Source organism: Copadichromis virginalis, linkage group LG23, assembly GCF_057382275.1.
Source record: "Copadichromis virginalis isolate Kocher_CV1m ecotype Utaka linkage group LG23, C_Virginalis_male_GT1.1, whole genome shotgun sequence".
NCBI classification, from domain to species: domain Eukaryota; kingdom Metazoa; phylum Chordata; class Actinopteri; order Cichliformes; family Cichlidae; genus Copadichromis; species Copadichromis virginalis.
The window spans coordinates 3,870,413-3,890,621 of NC_140639.1; the positions used below are offsets into that span (position 1 = coordinate 3,870,413).

General features: G+C 41.6%; 1 protein-coding gene across 1 annotated transcript; it reads right to left on the reverse strand.

The window, feature by feature from the left end:
- Nucleotides 1–229: 229 nt before the first annotated feature.
- On the reverse strand, nucleotides 230–3,846 carry s1pr3a (sphingosine-1-phosphate receptor 3a). Its single transcript, XM_085448384.1, has 2 exons — nucleotides 3,337–3,846; nucleotides 230–2,629 (listed from the first exon to the last, which is right to left on the reverse strand). Exon 2 carries the CDS (start codon nucleotides 2,519–2,521, stop codon nucleotides 1,322–1,324), a length of 1,200 nt encoding a protein of 399 aa, XP_085304510.1. The 5' UTR covers nucleotides 2,522–2,629; nucleotides 3,337–3,846; the 3' UTR covers nucleotides 230–1,321.
- Between the last annotated feature and the right edge of the window lie 16,363 nt (nucleotides 3,847–20,209).

Consider the following 20,209-nt stretch of genomic DNA (forward strand, 5'->3'; position numbering starts at 1 on the left):
ATTAATAAATGTGTGGAATTCACGGCTTAGGCTTCAATAAGGATCTTATGAAGGATTGATAGTAGTAGAATCTGCCATTCATTTGGCAAAAGGTTTTTATCATCGGGTTTTATGACTATTCTTTAGCAAATTTATGCAGCTGGCGATCACAGGGACAGACGAAAAGAGAGGAAGGGGATTCGGAACGAGCCCCTGATTCCATAAAACAAAATGACGCATGAAAATCGGATAAAAGCGAATAGAATTTTATTTGCTATTTAACGTATCAGGCAATACATCACCCTCAGCATAAATGTCATTTACAGTCTACAACTTTTAAATAATTCACATCCAACACTCGTATTTACTAGTGGTTAGTTGATGGGCAAGTGGTTTGTAGATGTGCTGATGAGACCCTAAAATTTTCATGATTGTCGCTATTAGCCAGGCCGATTTTGCTCACAGTGTAGCTTCTGTTGACCTGAACCTGAAATGTCCATGAGTTGAATCCCACAAATTAACACCACCTCCTGCAGCACTACCATCAGGGCATACTTTACTATGTTGCCCACTAGTGGTAAGAATCAACTACTAGCAGTGTCATTTTTCCTTCAACCAACAGGTTTTTTGTTGTTTTTGGTTTGTAATTATGCACATCACAGCCTGATGAGGCTGCTAGTCTGGCACTAAACTTATAGAATAGGTTTCTCTCACAGTGCATTGCAAATAATCAATAATAAAGTGAACAGTAAAGTCCTAGTACCATGATGGGTTTCATGCACACAAAGCAAAAAACAAACAAAAAATAAAACACTGCTGTGTAGCATTAAGGTGGCAAATGTTCTCACAGAAAATAAATAGTCTATCAAGTCAAGTAATGAAAAATGCAGGTGTTTGAAGATTTCCTGCGTATAGTACATGCAAAAAAAAGAAAAGTGCAAGAATTTGATCATTTTGCTTAAAATGACAAGAAAAAAACAACAACTCAATGACAGACAAAACACTAAAAGAGTAAATCATGCTTTACGGCATCCCCAGTCAATATGAATTCAATGTCAAAAATTTCTAAATCCAAGTAAGTCTCCGACGCTGTATTCGAGCAAGTTTAGTGTTGGAAAAGACATCTGAGTTCCTGTAAATAGTGGCTTTAAGAGTTCCTTTGTACTATGATTCAGAATCAGATGCATTTGGTTCCAAATGAATTTCTGAATGTATTTATCATTACTTCATCTAAGCCATGCTTCCCAAACGACACTGTACAAGCAAAAAGTGGCTGGTAGCAGGATTATATCAGACCAGTCTGTTTCTGTGTAACTGTAACACCTCATTTAGGCTTTTCCATTTAAAACTTGTTGAGGGCTGGCAGCGCTCCCGCCTTCACAAGTACAGCTGAAAGCAGGTCTGCTGGCCCTGAAGGATGGGGCACGGCAGTGGCGGAGGGATCTCCGTGCTTGTTGTCTAAGTTCACAGGTGTGGGAACCTTCCCTCTATTCATTGTAGACTTCCCATCCCCGCTCCCCCCTCCTCCACCAAAACTTGTCTTGCTGTTTTCTCCTGTGGGGATGATTGTCCCTAGGTTGGGGTTGCCCACTGCAGGAGTCCCAGTGTGCTCCATGCTGGTCTGACAACAGCACAGCAACCGGAAAAATGCGCTTCTCATTTCTCTGCTGGACAGAGTATATATGAGGGGGTTAAGGGCAGAGTTGAGTACAGCAAGGGCAATGAACCAGTCCACCTGGTAGAGAACAGGGCACTTATCTGGACTGCAACCAACATCCAGCAGGAGCAGGAGAAACAAGGGAGACCAGCACATGACAAAAACCCCAAGCACAATAACCACCGTACGAAGCAAGGCCAACGAACGCTCTGAAGGCCGGCTGCTCACCCTGCGGCTACTGGAGGTCACCAGACGGTAGATCCTGATGTAGAGTATAATGATGGCCACCAACAGGGCACTGAACACACTGATGCAGAAAGCAATATAACTCTTAGCATAGAGCGGCAGCACTGTGGAGCAGGAAGGCAGATTGTTTAGGCAGTTCCAGCCCAGGCTGGGCAGAGCACTCAGCAGTACCGACACAAGCCAGCAGGCTACCAGCAGTGCTAGAAGCCGACCTCGACCTGCTGTCTCGCAGGGGCGCAGACGCACCATTGTCATGTGCCTCTCGATCCCAATGGCCAGCAGGCTGAAGGTAGAAGCGCTGAGGGCTACGAACATGCTGCCTTCTCTGGCCAGCCACTCCAGTGGTGTCAAGAAGAAGGTTTTGGGTCCCGAGGTAAAGATGTTAACCATGTAAGCCACCCCAGCCAGCAGGTCTGACAACGCTAGGTTTCCAATGAGAAAGTACATACGGCTATGGAAGCGCTTATTCCTCCAGATGGCGAGGAGAACTGTAATGTTCTCCAGAACAATCAGCACGCAGATGAGAAGCAGCAGCACCATTTTACAGGCCCCACTGACGCGGGGCCGTTCCCACTTTCCCGAGTGGTTGTAGTGGATGACTATGACAGGGTTCATCCCCTCCTCTATTTGATTACTCATACTGCCTGGCCCTTCTTGACCTTCCTCGGTCACACAGCAGAGGGCGGCACAGCACTGGACACAGAGGCAAGGGTGGTCAAGTTGGCAGAGTCACATCCTTTGAGGAGCCTGTGAAGAAAAGTTAAAAGATAACGTTTAAAAATTACTCGGTTTTCTCTGAGCTTGGGAACTAAAGAAGATTATTCTATAGAAACATCAAATCTGCATTGAAAAAAGGAAAGTATTGCCAGTTTAAAGCTATGCAACTAAGCAAATAAGTACATCAGAACAAAAATCCCTTCAGACAAGTGTCCTGACAAAGACAGCAGTGGCACTTACAGGTTAAATAGAACACAGTCTCATGAAGAAACTGAAAACAATCAGATGATCTAAACTGCCCGTTCTTTTGTTCTATCCACTACCACTTACTTCAAGTACTTACATTTTTGGCATTATAGTTGAATAATGAGTCTAGGGAGTGTTTATGTCATCATTTATTATTCTTTCTTTCTTTTCCTTAAAAAAAGAAAAGACTTTTATAAAGGTCTTTAAATGATCCAGAAATGCCCCCTCACAATGACGCTGAACATAAATTAAGTTTCTTCCAGTTTCAGAAACAAGGCACAGTGTTACAGCCAACTTCTTTACAGAAGTAAAAAAATGCCAGAGGCTTTAATTGAAATCCTGCCTCTGCGTAACTTTCCTCTTCCTGACTTTCCTGTTTTGTGAAAGTTATCAAAAATGACATAGAGCTCGTGCATTGTTAGCGCACAGTCTTTGCGCAATCGGTGTGTTTTTCTTCGCTCCCGCAACAGTATGCTAGAAAGTTATCCTACCTGTCAGAATGATGTGGCTCGTTTGAACATCCCTGCAATGAGCAGATTTCCAAAAATGTCGAAGTTGTTGTTTTATTTGTTTTTTCCTCTCGTGCGTAAAGACGCAGAATTGATGCGTTCCAAAAAGGCGATATACTCGATGTAAAATTAAAGTTTCATGTCCTTGTCCGCTTAAAAATAGCAGTAAAGTAAAGACCTCGTTAATATCCACAGTAGGTTCTGTCCTAACTTTCCAGCGTCCTCTCACTTTGACTCTCCAGCTTCCAGCTTTGACTGTCCCGGTCTCACCCCTCACAGCCAACGGGGCGGGATTTTCCCTCACCTCTCCATTTGGTTTTCACCATTAATTATGAGTCAGGAGAGAAGTCGAACCCACGCGAGTCATTGCGCTATACTTTTGAGCCGTGCAGTGTGAATGATACCGTTTATTTTCCAAGTGTAGGTCAAAGCGATTTGTTTTTGTTCTCCGTGGTCAAAGGACAGCTGACTATTTCAGAGAAGAACGTCTAATTTGTTTCTTCCAGTGTGTCATAAAATTGCTGCTCTTACTTGTTGCAACACATGTAATAGATTTTGCCCGTTGGGCCTTAATACGCCGCTTGCATTACATCACTGTAGCACGCCTGTTGTTTTGATCGTTTGATGTTTACCAGTATAAAATCATATTCCTTAAAAACATCGGAAATGTTGCAGAGGAAAATCACAAACCAAAGTATATCACTCTATCCAAAGGTTAATATTTCATTTTCATAACACAATCAGCCATCTGTGGAATATTCTCCTCCACTGACAGGCCAAGAAGTTGCTGGAATCCACTCATTGTTTTTCATGCTCAGATAAAGGATCACTGAGTCCCTTTAGTGCTCTAGGAGTGTGAGATAGGTCAGACCTCTCCCATTGGAGCCAACTGGAAGGATGGAAAAGGAAGAGTTACAAATTTCTTATCCTTTTATGCACTTTCTCTGAACAGATAAGATACTGGGGTATTACGTACATGGGTGTCATCTCTAGCTTGTGGAGTTCTGACAGTTTGGTCATTGCAGAAAGGTCCATATTGGCGAAAAGGGTTAGGGATGGATTTGTGAGTTCCAAAAAGGAGATATACTCAATGTAAAATCAAAGGTTCATGTCCTTGTCTGCTTAAAAAGTAGTAAAGTTGACCTCCTTAATATCCACAGTAGGTTCTGTACTAACTTTCTAGCATCCTTTCACTTTGACTCTCCAGCTTTGACTGTCCCAGTCTCATCAGTCCTGGCCAGCAGGGTGGTATTTTCCTTCAACTCTTCATTTGGTTTTAACTATTAATTATGAGTCAGAAGGGAGTCAGAACAGCATTCAAAGGGAAAAAACAAAAATGAAATTGGACATAAGTAAGAAGGTAGAAAACACTATGGCAAGCCTTATCATTATTGCATAAAACCACTTTATTTAGTGTACCTTCTTAGTATCAGGTTGGACCTCCTTTTGCCTTCTGTCCATTACACCACATCCCAAAGGTCTGTCAAGCCCATTTCAGTAGAGTGAATTTATTGTCATGTTCAAGAAACCAGTTTGAGATTATTTCATCTCTGTGGCATGGCTTGTCAGAAGATGGGTACACTGGTTATAAAGTGACAGTCCCATTGATATCAAGGTAACAAAATGTGCCAACAAAATATCCCTGATAGTATTACACCACCATCGTGAACTTGAACCGCTGACAGAAGGCAGGATGGGTCCATGGTTTCATATTGTTTACAACAAATTCTGAAATTAGAGCAAGCGACATTTTTTCAAGCTTCTATTCCCTAACATTGGTGGGCACGTGTGAACTCGTGGTGTGGTTTTCCCTGTTACTGCTTCAGGGTTCAGTGTTGTGCAGTCGGAGATGCTGTTTTGCATACCTTGGTGGTAATGAGTGGTTGTTTGGCTCGGTGTTCCCTTCATATCAGCTTCATGGACTCTGGCCATTCTCTCCTGACCTCTGGCATCAACGAGGCATTTTCACCCAGAGAATTGCAGCCCACTGGATTTTTCCTCTTTTTTTCTCTTTTTTTCGATGTTCTCTGATGTTTCAGTGTTCTCTGGTTGTGTGAGAAAATCCCAGTACATCAACAGTTTTCGAAATACTCACACCAGTCCAACTGGCATCATCACTGATTCCATATTCAAAGTCACTCAAATTGCCTTTATTCTCTAATCTGATGCTTGGTTAGAACTTCGGCAGGTTGTCGTTACCGTGCCCAAATTCCTAAAATGCGCTACTTTGCTGCCATGTGATTGGCCAATTGAATATTTGCATAAATGAGAAACTAAACAGGTATACCAGAGGAATGAATGGTGCTTTCCCCACTTTTCCTGCTATAGTGTAACAATGGAGAGACTATTTTAATTCCTGACATTATTGATTTGTAACAAATCAAACATAAGCTTTCAGTGTTAAGTAAAGACGGATAAATAGTAGTGAGACCACGTTCCCCCACTTTATGTGGAAACTAACTGCACTGCATTTTTATCTGCATAAATTCACTCAAGTTTATGAAAGTTAACACTCTCGTAGGAAATCTGCCCTAAAAACAGTAAGAAATTTGCTGATCTGTGGTTGTATACCTACTGAAACCTAAAGAAAACTGGCAAAAAAACGCTCAAGGAGTTGTGAACAGTTATAACAGTTATGGGAAGAAAAAGAAATGACAAGAGAAAAGTATAAGCGCATGGAAAAAATTAGCTTTTCATTTAGCTTTCAATAAAATACAGCCATTTGTCAATAACATGATCGATGTTAAACCTATAACCAGCATAATTTGTGTGTCTGTTTAGGTTACATATACTTTGAATGTGACTACGTTTCAGTCATTTCGACCTAAAAGTGAAAGTAAAAAAAATACAAAACTACACATGAATATACTGCAGTGAAGTTTAAGGACGGGATCCAAGGCCTTGTTCTGCGGTCACAGATTGATTTGACTTGTGCTGCTCAATAAGCCTATTCCAAGGCAAGGTAGTCATCCTTGATATGTTTTAAAAGCATCTAAAAAAGAAGTGAAAGCGGGGGCTATTTTGTTTTGTTTTCCCTTTTTCTCTTTTCTAAGAATGGCTCTGTTTTTCAAAGTGTCCATCACTTCCATTTTTTTGTTTTCACATTCTTTGTTTTTCCTGGATCGAAAGAGCTTGAGTAGCATTGGACAGGGTGGAAAATGGCTCTTCTGGCTAACTCAGACCGACAGCGTAACAAATAGTGATGAAAAGAAGAAGAGATGGTAAGAGACAGAAAAAGCAGGAGGCCAAGGTGCAGCCAAGCAGACAGCTTCTTCTTATTCCCGCTGTATCGCTGGCTCTGTGATATCACAGATAGTGAGCGGTTACAGGCAGCCGGGCCCTCTTACAAATGTCAGCCCAGGGATGGTAGATTAATGAATGACCTCCACAGCTGTTGACTTTACCCTGAGAGCAAGAGATGTACAGACACTCTGACAACACATTTATAACCAAAGAAAAACACTCCAAAGGCCTTGGCTCGGTGTTGGATACACACTTCCTAGATTTTTGGTGCTGTGTTGGAAAGAGGAAATGCTTCAGGTCACCAGATCCTGAAAACTAGGCCCAGTAATTTGCCATTGCTCTGCTGTGTGTGTGTGCATTGTGCATATGCATGCACATTAGTGAGTGAGTCAGGGCACAATGACGCAAGCTCCAGTGGTGAGTTAGATGTTTGGGAATGCAAAGTGTAGTGGGAGCGAAGAAGGAGCTGTGGTGGTGGAAAAGGAAGGCCTCTTAGGCCGTAGACCCACTGCCCTCCACTCCTGCTGTTTACCCACACCCACTAAAAAAATGTTCTGTTACAAAATTAGACATACATAGATTTACAGTACGTATATTAAGTATGCACACATTGTTATTATTTATTAACGATGAATTTGAGAATATTTTATGTCCTAGATAAGTAAATGACAACTGATGTACCACCGTAATCCAACTTTTGATGGGCACCATGCAGATATATGTAACAATAAATGTAATGTGTGCGTTACATTTGATTAGATTGGTTTCCTTAACTTCTTTAATAACTACATTTGGTTGAAGTTTGGAAGAGAGCAGCATTAGACTCTATTTTCCTTTGGTTCGCAAATCCATCTGTTGTTGATGAAAATAGCCAAATTTCAGTTTGTATAAACCATGCAACCATTTGGCAGGCTGAAAGGACTGAGCTCAAGAAGAGACCGACCAGTGTTTGATTTATCTTTAGTGTGACAGAGAATGTTAGTAAAGACAAAACTTTTCCTTCGTTTCTAAAGGGCTGCCAGTTTCTGTCTGCTTTTTGGTGGAAGTATCCACCACAAGTATCTGTCTGAGGACGGGGGCTAAGGTTACATCAGTGTTTGTCTGAGTTTTTGGGCAGAGAAGATATGGCCAGACTTTTTTTTTTTTACCTGATGGCATTTGGTTTGTGAAATTGCCATCATAACTAATAGGTATGAATCGAATTTAGGTATTCAAATTCAAGTAGTGTTGTGACATGTCTAAATGTCTAAATTGAGCGTTTGAGCTGTTAGCTCTGGGGCAGTCACCACAGCCTTTGGGTTTTGGAATCTAGACTTTTGGCTGGATAGTGACATGTTGTTTGGAGGAACCTCTGGATATACTAATTTGGTGTAGCCCCCATTTATTAATTTCAGTTTTGGGTTTGGTTGCTGGAATTTTGCCAAAGCGGTGCAGATTTGTTTTCTAGAACTCTCTCATCATGGGAACATTTTGCTTTCAGTTGAGAGGTTAGCAAATCTGACAGACGTTTTTCTTTTCTTTTCTTTTTTGCTTATAGCTATTTGGCAGAGGATCTCTGTAACATTATTCACAAAATGAATATTCATTGAAAGGTTGAAAGGATGAGTTTTTTTCACAGTTTTATGTGAGCATGTACATGTGCAAACATGTTGACTGAAATTTATAGTTGGGGAATTCCATGTAAAAACCTTTAGTTTACAATCTTGTACATGCACAGTCATGAGGAAAAGAAGGTTTTCACAAGACTCTGTGCGGTCTATGAAAAACTAAGTAGATTCCATGACTCAGTAACTTGTAGAACCACATTTAGTAGCAATAACCTGAAAGTTATGGCAGGCATTTCTTTATGCACATCCCTCTTTAAACTCATATCAGTGTTTAAGTTGAATTGAGACTCGGACTTTGACTGGACCACTTATATATATATATATATATATATATATATATATATATATATATATATATATATATATATATATATATATATATATATATATTAGGGGTGCAACGATACACAAAATTCACAGTTCGGTTCGATACTTTGGTGTCACGGTTCGATATTTTTTCGATACAAAAAAAAATGTTCATGCCTTTTTAATTTGTCATTTATTAAAATTATAAATATATATTTTAACTCAAAAGTACAGTTTTTAAATTTAACCCTAACCCTTGTGCGTGTTTTTTATTTTGACAGCGAATGCGCACCTGCGGACCACTTATGTGCAGCCCTGGTTATTTAGCTCATCATATCACAGCCACAGAAATTATTTTGTCCATGAAACCATAAAGCTGCACTTTCTTTTTGCCTTATAGTCTGATTTGTCATAACTTCTCCGTTTTGTGGTAAGCTTTTCTTTGGCTGTCACTTCTTCACCCTGACCTGTCTTATTTGGCTCAGCAGAACTGAAATATATATCCTGCTGCTCTTACACACACACACACATAACGCTCAGCGATTCTCTGCGCGATCAACCTCTCACATGTTTAAGCTTGCTGCGGGAGATTTCACTTGTCATGTTTGCATAGTAAGCTAACGATTAATAAGACGATGTCAGAGGAATTGGTGCGCAAATTATCATCACTCACCAATCAGTGCTGTCGCTCTCTATACACAGTTCGTACGATTGCAAAGTGAAAGCAAAAAACAAGCGCAAATTCAAACGCGATTTCAATATGTCACATATTGACAGTGGCTCACCGATGCCAATGACATAATTACCCAGCTACATTTCTGAAAGAATGCAAAAGCATTGACATATATTTTTCCTTCCTACAATAGCCCGACGGGCAGGGCAGAGATAGATTTTGGTAGCCCGACTGGAAAAATCGCTAGCCCCGGGACGTCGGGCAGGCGATTTTGCGAGCCCTGTATCTGATTGAGGAATCACTCATCTTTGGAAAAGAGAGTTTATTACAGAGAAATGGCTCTTTCCAAAATAAAAGCTATACTATACGCTTCTTCTGGGCTATATTCTCAGCAGCATATTGTAGCGGGTCAGGGCTGTTCGGGGTTCTGTTTGTACAGTTATGTTTTGTTTATGTTGCCATAGTGACGGGTGACGCCCTCTCGCTGCGACGGTGTGTCCTTCCGGGGTCAGAGGGCGCCCTGTGTGTTGTTGTTGTTGTTGCTGTGCGGTTGCCGCGCTGAGCAGTTAGCTAGCGGCAGTGTTCTTCTGCAGATGTCAATAAACGGCTGTGCTCCCTGGCTAGCTCACGGGAAGCAAGACCAAACGACACCTCCGTCTCCTCGTTGTCTGAGCTCGCCACAATATTAAACATATCAGGTCCCCATAAGGAGAATCATGTGCTAACGGCTGTCTAAATGACTCGGGTAAAGTTTGTAGCATGCTGCTTGTTGTTTTTGTCTGCTTCCACTTGTCTTTGCACTAGGATGATGTCGGCGTAAATGTGCAGTCATATTCGTTGTGTTCCCGCTAGTGCTGTCAGCGTTAATCTCGTTGAAATGACATTAACGCCACAACACGGCAAATCTCCGTTAACGAGCTACCGCCGATCGCCCCGTGCATGGGGCTAGACGGCCAACACGTTAACGAGCTAACTGCGCTAACACACTAGTTCCCACCCATGTAATTGAGCATTGCTGGCACATCCAACATACTGTTTTACTTTAGTCCATGACGCGCTTACCTTCAGGGTCATACATCACATGAAAACCAAAATAATTCCAAACGCCAGATCTGAATGAGGGTGGGGGAGGTTCACTTTGCCATGTTGCAAGGAGAGCTTAACTTCTGTCTCGCTAGCTTGCCCTGCGCTCTTCCTTCTGATGATGCTGTCTGTGTTGAACGCTCAGTGGATCTGCGCTCGACAGTGCAGCCTAGGCGGAGTAGTCGAACGCAGATTCACTGAGCGCTCAACACAGACAGCATCGTCAGAAGGAAAGTTGATAAAATAAATTACAAATGTTGTATTGTTCGATAATACATGTTACTAACTTGTGTTTAATTATTGTATTTTTATTTATAATGTGTCAGTATATTTATCTTATTTAAGTTTTTATTTGTAATGACCATAGAGAGCCTTCAATCTTGAGTCTGGAATCCTTTAAATTCATCAAAATTTAAACATCAAAAGCCTTATAACACTTAAAGCATCTTCTCACACAACAAAAGTGAAGACTCACCCACACTTTTTGTTTACATTTGTCTTTATTATTGCATTATGACATCCACGGTGGAAACAAACCACAGATCAAGATTGCACAGCTGCAACCAAACTAATGATCACAAATATTAAAATGAAAGCAGCTCTACTGCTTAGAGGCAAAATTATTTATTCTGATTTTCAAATCACTTTCCAGATCACCTCAGACTACATCAGTGACTTCCTTTCAATTCCTGACAGATTAAAAAAAAACTCTGCTGGTGTCGATTGAAGCGACTGATGGTTCTAAGAGAAATGGATCTGTTTACAGTTTTTTGCAACTTTTACTTGGTTTTATTTTAAAACATCCTCTCTGTTTACCTCACTCGCTTGGTTACTTATTACTAAAACATAAATGCATTCTCTCTTTTGGGGTTTAGTGTTTTTTTTTTAAATTTCATTATCAAATATGCACAAAAATTGAGGTATTATTCCTTTGATTTCCCTGGAGTAAAAATATTCTATTTGCACTTAGCGGATCCAAACAGAAAATTACAGCAATAACAACAAAACCCCCTGTTTGATTCTGCTCAGCCCACATGATTTTAACATTATCTGGATACTGAGTACCATCACATATTTTCTTTCGTGAATCATGTTACCTCACTGTTGGAGGCTGTGAGTAGAGTTCTGAGGGCTGATAGTGTATCTGGAGGACTGGTGCTGCTGGTGGGTTATCAGCAGAGGTCTGAAATCTTTAAGGGCACAAGGTGACTGCCTGTCTGAGATACAGCCATACTGCTTCTTTTAGATAACGTTCTTATCTGCATTTAGCTCAAAATAGTTCCATCAAAGGACGCACAGCTGGAATAATAATTGGAGGACAGATGGATGTACATATTTAGCGGTAAGTTAGCTTTGTTAACTGGCACAGTTACATTACATTAAGATTCCATCAAAGTCTCTCTTTTATATACATAAACACACACACACACACACACACACACACACACACACACACACACACACACACAGGTGCAGGAAGATATGAACGTAGGATATGGGAAGATAAAGCGACGTGTGATTTGACAAAGACTTCATCCTGCTTGTAATCAGTTGTCAGGGGGGAGGAAGGCAGAGGAATTATCAGCTAGAAATCCTCAGTCAGCCCTTCTTGGTTCACACTCTCACACACACAAACACGCAAACACACCCTTCTTGCTGTGCACTTTGGAAAAGTGTGAAAAAAAACTGATCTGAGACAGGAGGTTGAGATCTCTTGTGTTGCAAAATTCATGTTCAGAAACAGCTGCATGACTTAAACTCTCAAGATTCGCAGTAAAACACAATGAAAAAGCTGTGGACCTCAAAATAACATTGAGTGCATGTAAACACAGCTCCATATCTGAACTTCTCATCGTCCAGCCCCCGCCCCACCCCCAACTTTGAAATGTCACCATCTATTTTCTCACACAATAAGCCTGCGACTTCACATGTCAAGATCTTTATGATGTTATTTATATTCTTCAAGGCTCTAAACACTAAACTTCAAACTATTTGCCAGAAAAAAATGGTAAAAATAACTTGGACCCCTCTCATGTAAACAGTCATGCCCAATTTTCTCAGAACTGCTTCTCTAATGTCTGGGAAAGAATCCTCTGTGTGTGCGTGCATGTGTGTAAGACGAATGAGTTTTTCTGTAGGCATGATGCATGTCTGCGTCTAATTACTTTTGTGTGTATGTGTTTCCGTACTCCGTTTTCATGTGGTTTTCATGACTATTTGTCAAACACAAACATTTAAGAGGCCGTCATGCAGAAGAAAATATGCATCCTTTACATTCAGGAATTATGCATCCTGTTTTTTCAGGTTTATTTTCACCGCCTGTTATTTTTACGGCTGCTGTTCTTTACGATGATGTCAAAGGTGCATTTCCCTTGAGATGAGCCCAGTGTGTCTGCTCCACACATGTACCGCTGACCCCAATCAGACACTATCCGCTACCCCCACATCCACCATTACCAGCAATCTTCCCAAGTGCAGAGAAACCCTTTACCGAACCCCACACTCTCAGTTCCTAAAAAGAAAGGCAGCAGAAGCCTGAGAAAGAACTAACCCACTGACAGAAGCATACCAGGCTCAATCTACAAATGCCACCAGTGCAGATTTAGAATCACTCAGACCTTTGAAAGACGAGCACGTGCATGCTTTCCCCTCCCTGTCCTTTAACTAGTAGCACAAAGTGGTACACAGATCCGACCTCACGAACAGTGCAGATCTAAATTCATAAACAAAGCTAAATTATACAACAGTAGATACACATACACTCAATGGCCAATTCATTAGGTACACATGTTGTTGTGAAAAGGTGATTTCAGTGACTTTGAAGTGGCACGGTGCCTGTAGTTCACGTGGACTCACCGAAACTGCAGAAAGCATATCAGAAAAAATGTTGCCTGGCCTGATAAGTCTCGATTTCAGCATCTGAGTGGCAGGGTCAGAATTAGACCATGTCCATGTCTGTGTGACATCAGCATACGCATCTTCCAGCTGCTTCCACTAAACTAAATGTGGTCACTTGAAACTTTTTACTTTTAACTTTTTACTACTTTTTACTTTTAAAATGTTGATATGCTCAGTTTTCTTATAGAGAGTTGTATTTGTATCTTATCTTATGCCTGCAACACACCTAGACTTAAACAAGGTATAAAATTTGTTACGTGGTACAAAAGGGCAAAACACTTTCTTTTCATCAGTATATAAAAGTAAGTACGTAAATAAGTATTTGCTTGTCACTATATCGTTTTGTTTTTCCTCAATTTTCATCAAAAATGTATTTAACAAATGTTGCATACATTACATAAAAGTTCTGTATTGCGTTATCTTTCTACAGAGGCTGGCTCTTTGGTCTTGTTTCCATTCTTTCTGCTAAGTCAAGCTAACCACCTGCTAACTAGCTTAAAAAGTTTACGATTTCTTAGTTTGATTTGTATCTTATCTTGTGGCTGCAGAGCACCACACGCCCACAGCTGTGTCCACATTGTTTTTCTAAATTACATTTTTTTAAGGCATTAAATAAGATTTAAAATATATACTGTGACAGGCTAGGACAGAACTCTTTCTTTTCATCAGTATACAATAGTAGGAATATAAGTAAGTATTAGCTTGTCACAATATGTTAGTTTTTCTAGCAAAGTCAAGCTAAGCTAGCACTAGCTACTCAGTTTGGCATTTGTTTTCTCCTCTTACTTGCAAAAAGGGTAACAAAATTCATCCATCCATCCATTTTTTTTCACTTGTCCGGGCCCGGGTTGCGGGTGCAGTAACCTAAGTAGAGAAGCCCAGACCTCCTTCAGCTTGTCCGGGGATATAACAAGGTGTTCGCAGGGCAGCTGAGAGGTATAATCTCTCCATGCATGTGCTGGGTCTGCCCCAGGGCCTGCACCCTGTGGGACATGCCCAGAACACCTCACCCAGGAGGCATCCTAGTCAGATGCCTGAACCACCTCGACTGGCTCCATTCGATGTGGAGAAGCAGCGGCTCTACTCTCAGTCCCTCCTGGATGGCCAAACTACTCGCGCCTCTCACTGGGCCAGTCACCCTTCGGAGGAAGTTCATTTTCCCCGCTTGTATCCGCGATCTCGTTCTTTCGGTGACTACCCACAGCTCGTGACCATAGCTGAGGGTAGGGACATAGATCGACAAGTAATCGAGAGCTTCGCTTTTACACTCAGCTCTCTCTTAACCACGACAAACTGGTAAATTTGTTAAAGTACGGTGTAACAAAATTAATAACTAATTTTTCAGCATGTCAGTTGTTGTATAGCATGTTAATGCACAATTACAAGTTTAAATTTTTTGTATAATACAAAAAAGTCTTCGGGTGAGGGCCTCCAGCTCGCACTGGAACGGTTCGCAGCCGAGTGTGAAGCAGCGGGAATGAGGATCAGCACCTCCAAATCTGAGGCCATGGTTCTCAGCCGGAAAAGGGTGGAGTGCCCACTCCGGGTCGGGGATGAGTTCCTGCCCCAAGTGGAGGAGTTCAAGTATCTCGGGGTCTTGTTCGCGAGTGATGGGAGAAGGGAGCCGGAGATCGACAGACGGATTGGGGCTGCAGCTGCAGTAATGCGGACGCTGCACCGGTCCGTCGTGGTGAAGAGGGAGCTGAGTGTAAAAGCGAAGCTCTCAATTTACCGGTCGATCTACGTCCCTACCCTCACCTATGGCTACGAGCTGTGGGTAGTGACCAAAAGAACGAGATCGCGGATACAAGCGGCAGAAATGAGCTTCCTCCGAAGGGTGGCTGGCCTCTCCCTTAGAGATAGGGTGAGAAGTTCAGCCATCCGGGAGGGGCTCAGAGTAGAGCAGCTGCTGCTCCACATTGAAAGGAGCCAGCTGAGGTGGTTCGGGCATCTGACAAGGATGCCCCCTGGGCGCCTCCTGGGTGAGGTGTTCCAGGCATGTCCCACCGGGAGGAGGCCCCGGGGCAGACCCAGGACACGCTGGAGAGATTATATCTCTCGGCTGGCCTGGGAACGCCTTGGTATTCCCCCGGATAAGCTGGAGGAGGTGGCTGGGGAGAGGGAGGTCTGGGCCTCTTTGCTTAGGCTGCTGCCCCCGCGACCCGGCCCCAGACAAAGCGGATGAAGATGGATGGATGGATGGACAAAAAAGTCTTACATTTTTTAAATATTATAAAATGTAAATGAGGAAAATGAAGTTATGTTGGTTCAGCTGATCAAATTGCTCTTCAGATATGGTTACTACATTAACAGACATTTCAAATACTTTCTATTGCTATAAAAAAACACTCTGCAGACACATTTTGCTCTGATCTCTTAGCTTTTTAACTAAAGTTCATTGTGTTCTGTATATAACTCTTGAATTTTTCAGAGATTTCAAGGTAAGCCACTAACTATAAGGAGCTTCCTATAGTGCTGATAAATTAAACAGCAAAACCCTTTCATATATGGGGCTGGACTATGTGGACATGCTCAGGGGCATTCTGACAGAACGTGACCTTGCCATAGTCACTGTTTGAGATGAATGGTGCATGTTTGTGAATGAATTACTGTGTGAATGGTGTTCAGCCAGGGTACCAGTCTCTCGCTGACAGTGGGCTCTGTGGTCTGTGTGACATAGCGATGGTTCACATAAAGAAAGGCTCGATAGAGATCTGCAGAGGTAGTAAAGGCTGCCATGGTGACCACTCAACCAGCAACAACAATAAGACAGGTTGGCCATCGGACACAGCAATCCTAAAGCTCTCTGGCTCCAGGGACATGCCGGACAAAATAAAGGCTAAAACACACACTTCACATCTCATTAGACAGGCCCACTGTGATAACCGACTAAGGGCCCAACAAAGGTTGACTTGACCATGTAACCTTCCCAAAATCTGCATGTGAGGAATACAAATCATCAAATGTTTACCTGGTAGACCTGCTTGTAAAGAATAATTATTACCCCTCTAACATACTTTTACTTAGAAACCCTTTGTCATACCAAAACAGCCATGATACTTAAAATGTTTGCATGGTTTTTAAAATAAAAATAAAAACAGACTGCAAGACAGGCTGTTTTTATAGCAAGACTGTTTTCCTAGAGATCCATGCTGGAGTAACCCATTTACAAAGTGGCTTCATATTGTCTTACTGAAGTAATCCCCCCAGTTCACCTTAAATGAGTTCAGGCCCAGAGAAGGGATTTCCAGAGGTCACATAAATGCAGCAATGAACTGTGGATTTAATGTAATGCATAAAACACTAGGACATTACAGGATCATATCAGTTTTCATGAAAGTTTAAAACAGGGAGCAGGAAAACAACCAGAGGAAGCACTCACAGAACAGGTTTAAAGACTGATAAACCAACCTTCATTATTATGGTCAAAAGAAGAGAAAACAATAACAAAAAAGAAAAATGGGGCAATAAACAGGAACTCACAAAGTTGCGGTAAACAGACGCTCTGGCTGAGAGCACTTACCAACTGACGCTTTAAATATACAACAGGTAATGAAGGAAGTGGAGCACTGACTAATGTAATGACACACAAGTAAAAATAAATACAAGACACATTAGAAAAATGACAGGAAGTAACTTGACAGGGAAACGCGTAGACTGAAGCTCAAGGAATCAAATAGAAACCACAGCCTCAACCACAAACAGAAAGTAGATTTCAAGGGTGGCAACAACTAAACTGAGAATAAAATCATTAAAAAAAAAACAGCAAACATTCACCATGCAAAACTCAAAAAGATCTCAATCAAGAACACAAACACAGAAAAGCAAAACTACAAATAGTGAACCCATCATAGAACCCACATGTCAGTACAAAAACTGCAGACACAGTGTAGACACAACCAACCAAGGGTGCATGACAGTTTTGTTGCAATAGTGCCTAAGGGCCTGAATATCACATCCATTTCATTCCAACACAAATTATCTGACTCTACTAAGGAGTAATGATTATAATTCAGTTTTAAAAGTTTGGTTACTGAGAAGAGTTACTTTTGAGTTATTTGCCCAGGCAATGCATCAGTGTTTTTCCACCCGTTTATGTTAAGCTTCAAAAAAACTTGTTTTTTAAGCATGTTTTTGTCATGCAGCCTGGTACAATGGTGTTAGCACTGTTGCCTCACATAGTGTTGGGGAGTAACGGAATACATGTACCGGCGTTACGGATTTAAAATACAAAATATAAGTAACTGTATTTTGCTACAGTTACCGTTTAAATAGGTGATAATTAGAATACAGTTACTTTGTTGAAATAATTGGATTACACGGTGGTCTTTTCCTGTTTCATATGTTTGCCTATGGCCTCTCTAATTTTGGTAATTAAATGCATTGCCGGAAATCCAAACAAAACATGCAATAAGATGCTCTAATGTAAGCGTCCTGTTAATGTCGGTGGTGTCAGTTACACGGTGGACCCGGAGCCAGCACAACAGAGCCAGCAGTGCACGGGCAGGAATAGATTTCTTACTTAGAAACTCCAACACCACTTCATATTTAAAGAAGAAAGGGATGGGTGAAATCTGACCGTGCAATGCAAAGTCTGTTTGTCAGCAACCTGCTGCTCTCAGCGTCAAAAGACTCCACCTCCAACCTAAAGAAACATCTGGAAGTAAGTTCTTTTTTAAAAACTAACGTTAGCCTACTGCAACTACCTTGTTTTAGTTGTCCGACCTTTTTAAAAAAAAGTTTTCCCATCGACATCAAACTGAAACCAGTCACTCTAATTTATTAAATTTTGACATTATAGTAAGTTAACTGAGTGTAGATAGATATATTTGATTGCATAAGTATAATTACAATCAAATCACACATTACTGCGACTCTTTCATTTAAGTAAAGCACTGAATTTCAGTTCCTGGTCAACATGCTTTCACTGGCACACAGGTTTGAAATGTTCAAATTCCTCAGATTGAACACAGTGATGAGTAATGATGTTTTCAGCCACTGTATACTAAATGTGTTACAAAAGCTCGGGCCGTCTGCGGGGCACATGTTGCTGCAGTTCATCTGGTGACACATACACATTTCCAAGAAGGCACACAGCGGTTCAGAAGTCTACCTTTGTTTATGATTCCAACACATGATGGTCCATCACACTGTTGAGATCACAGCAGTCTGCTCCACCTCCCATCCAGCCAGCCAGTCATGCCACATCTGTCATCTTCTCCCTGCGAGTGTGCTGTGGGAGCTCTGGTGGTTTCTGAGAGGGTCTAACAATGGCATGTTGAGAAAATGTGGCTGTGATCGTCACAGTTTGTTTATTGATGAAGGCTGAAAGGAACAAGCAAGAGGAATGAGGGTGGAAGAGGTGTACTGGAGTTGCCCGGGGAGAATGTGCTGTTAAAATAAATGAACTGCTCTGCAAACGGTAGATCCAGCAGCAGTGTGTCAGATCCAGTTCTGTATAAGCTTTGTGCGGCTGCTGTATAAGCACTAAAGATTTGCCTGCTTTGTGAGATCATCCTTTCCTACAGGAAAGCCATAAAGCCAATGTCTCCACAACGTCTCTGACTGAGGTAAAGTAAATCTGACATTTGCACAGACATGCACAAACACACACACATGCAGACACGCACAAACCTTGCACAATGCACAACTGCCACGACCTTGCCCTCGCCTTGGACCTCTGGACCATTTTCCCTGGAGGCTAAAGTAAAACAATCAAACCACAGGAAAGTAGACATATGTCTCCAACACAGCCGTCACCTTTACAAGCCACCATTCTGGAAACACACACACATGCACACACTTCTTAAAACATTGTCTTCTAGATAAGATCTCTAAATTGTTATGAAAAGCTAGCAGTCGCAAATAAGAAGGGCAATTTATCTTGTGTTTGTAGGTTTTGAACTTGTCTCCAGCACCCATATTTCAGCCTGCTGTACTGCTACAGTTCCCATCTTGGTTCTGCACCTTATCATACTGCTGAGGTGCTCATCAGAGCAAAGGCTTATCAAGGTGAGACGAATAAAAACAGGGAAACTTGCATTTCTAAAGAGGTTGGGCCTCTTTGTTTCCTCTGCAATTCTCAACCCAATGGATTTCTTTGTGTCTTGTTTTTTGTGGACACATGCCAAAAGATAAAGACCTGACCTCTCAGTGGACTGCCAGTTCTCTGAGACCGTCACCACAAAGGCACTCGCTCACTTGGCATTCTTGCTGTCTTGGAACATTTTACTTCCAATATAGCCGTAAACCGTTTAAGGGAAAACAGTCATCGTGGAAAATTACCACACCACTTTTGTTAACAATCAGAATAGAGACGGGCACAGGCTACTGGGACAGGTTTTCCTACTTTAGTTTAGGTTGTTCGTTATTAAGTATGATCATTGCAAACACATATAAATATAAACTGAAAAATGCTATTTAAAAAATCAATAAGGAATATGAACAATTTCCATGGAGCAAGATTGAGTGACTTATGTGATCTACAGTAGCAAACCAGCGACCGTTAAGTAATGGCGTAACATTTCAAACAGCCTGTATCCACTCATATGACTGTGAGCCAGTAAAAGGCAGCTGGTTACGATCGCAGATTAACTGTGGATTGGGAACAGTAGACAGGTTGTGTGCTGTATCTATGGGACTTGTGTGTACACACACCAGTGGGTCTTCAGAGTGAAAGGCCTATGTGTCTGGGCGTCAGTGACTTAATGACACCACTTACCGCCCTAATTCACACTCAGGTTCTTGTACATATTTTGAAAAAATAACACGAACGGAAATCCTGCAAACAGAGAATCACTTGTGTCAGTCAGATGGGAGATGTTTGACCTGCTTTGATCCTTCTTCTGGGTTAAAATAGAATTTTGTTGACGCTTTAGTGCAACGGGCATCATTTGGTAATGTTGCACATTAACTACCTGAAAAACGATGCCTTTTAAAAAAAGATGAAATGTTTCAAGTCAACTCAGCTGCTGAGCTACTAATGAAATAAGTTGGGGCCAAAAATGGTAAATCTGAGGAAACGTGGTTTGGAGACTTTCTGTGA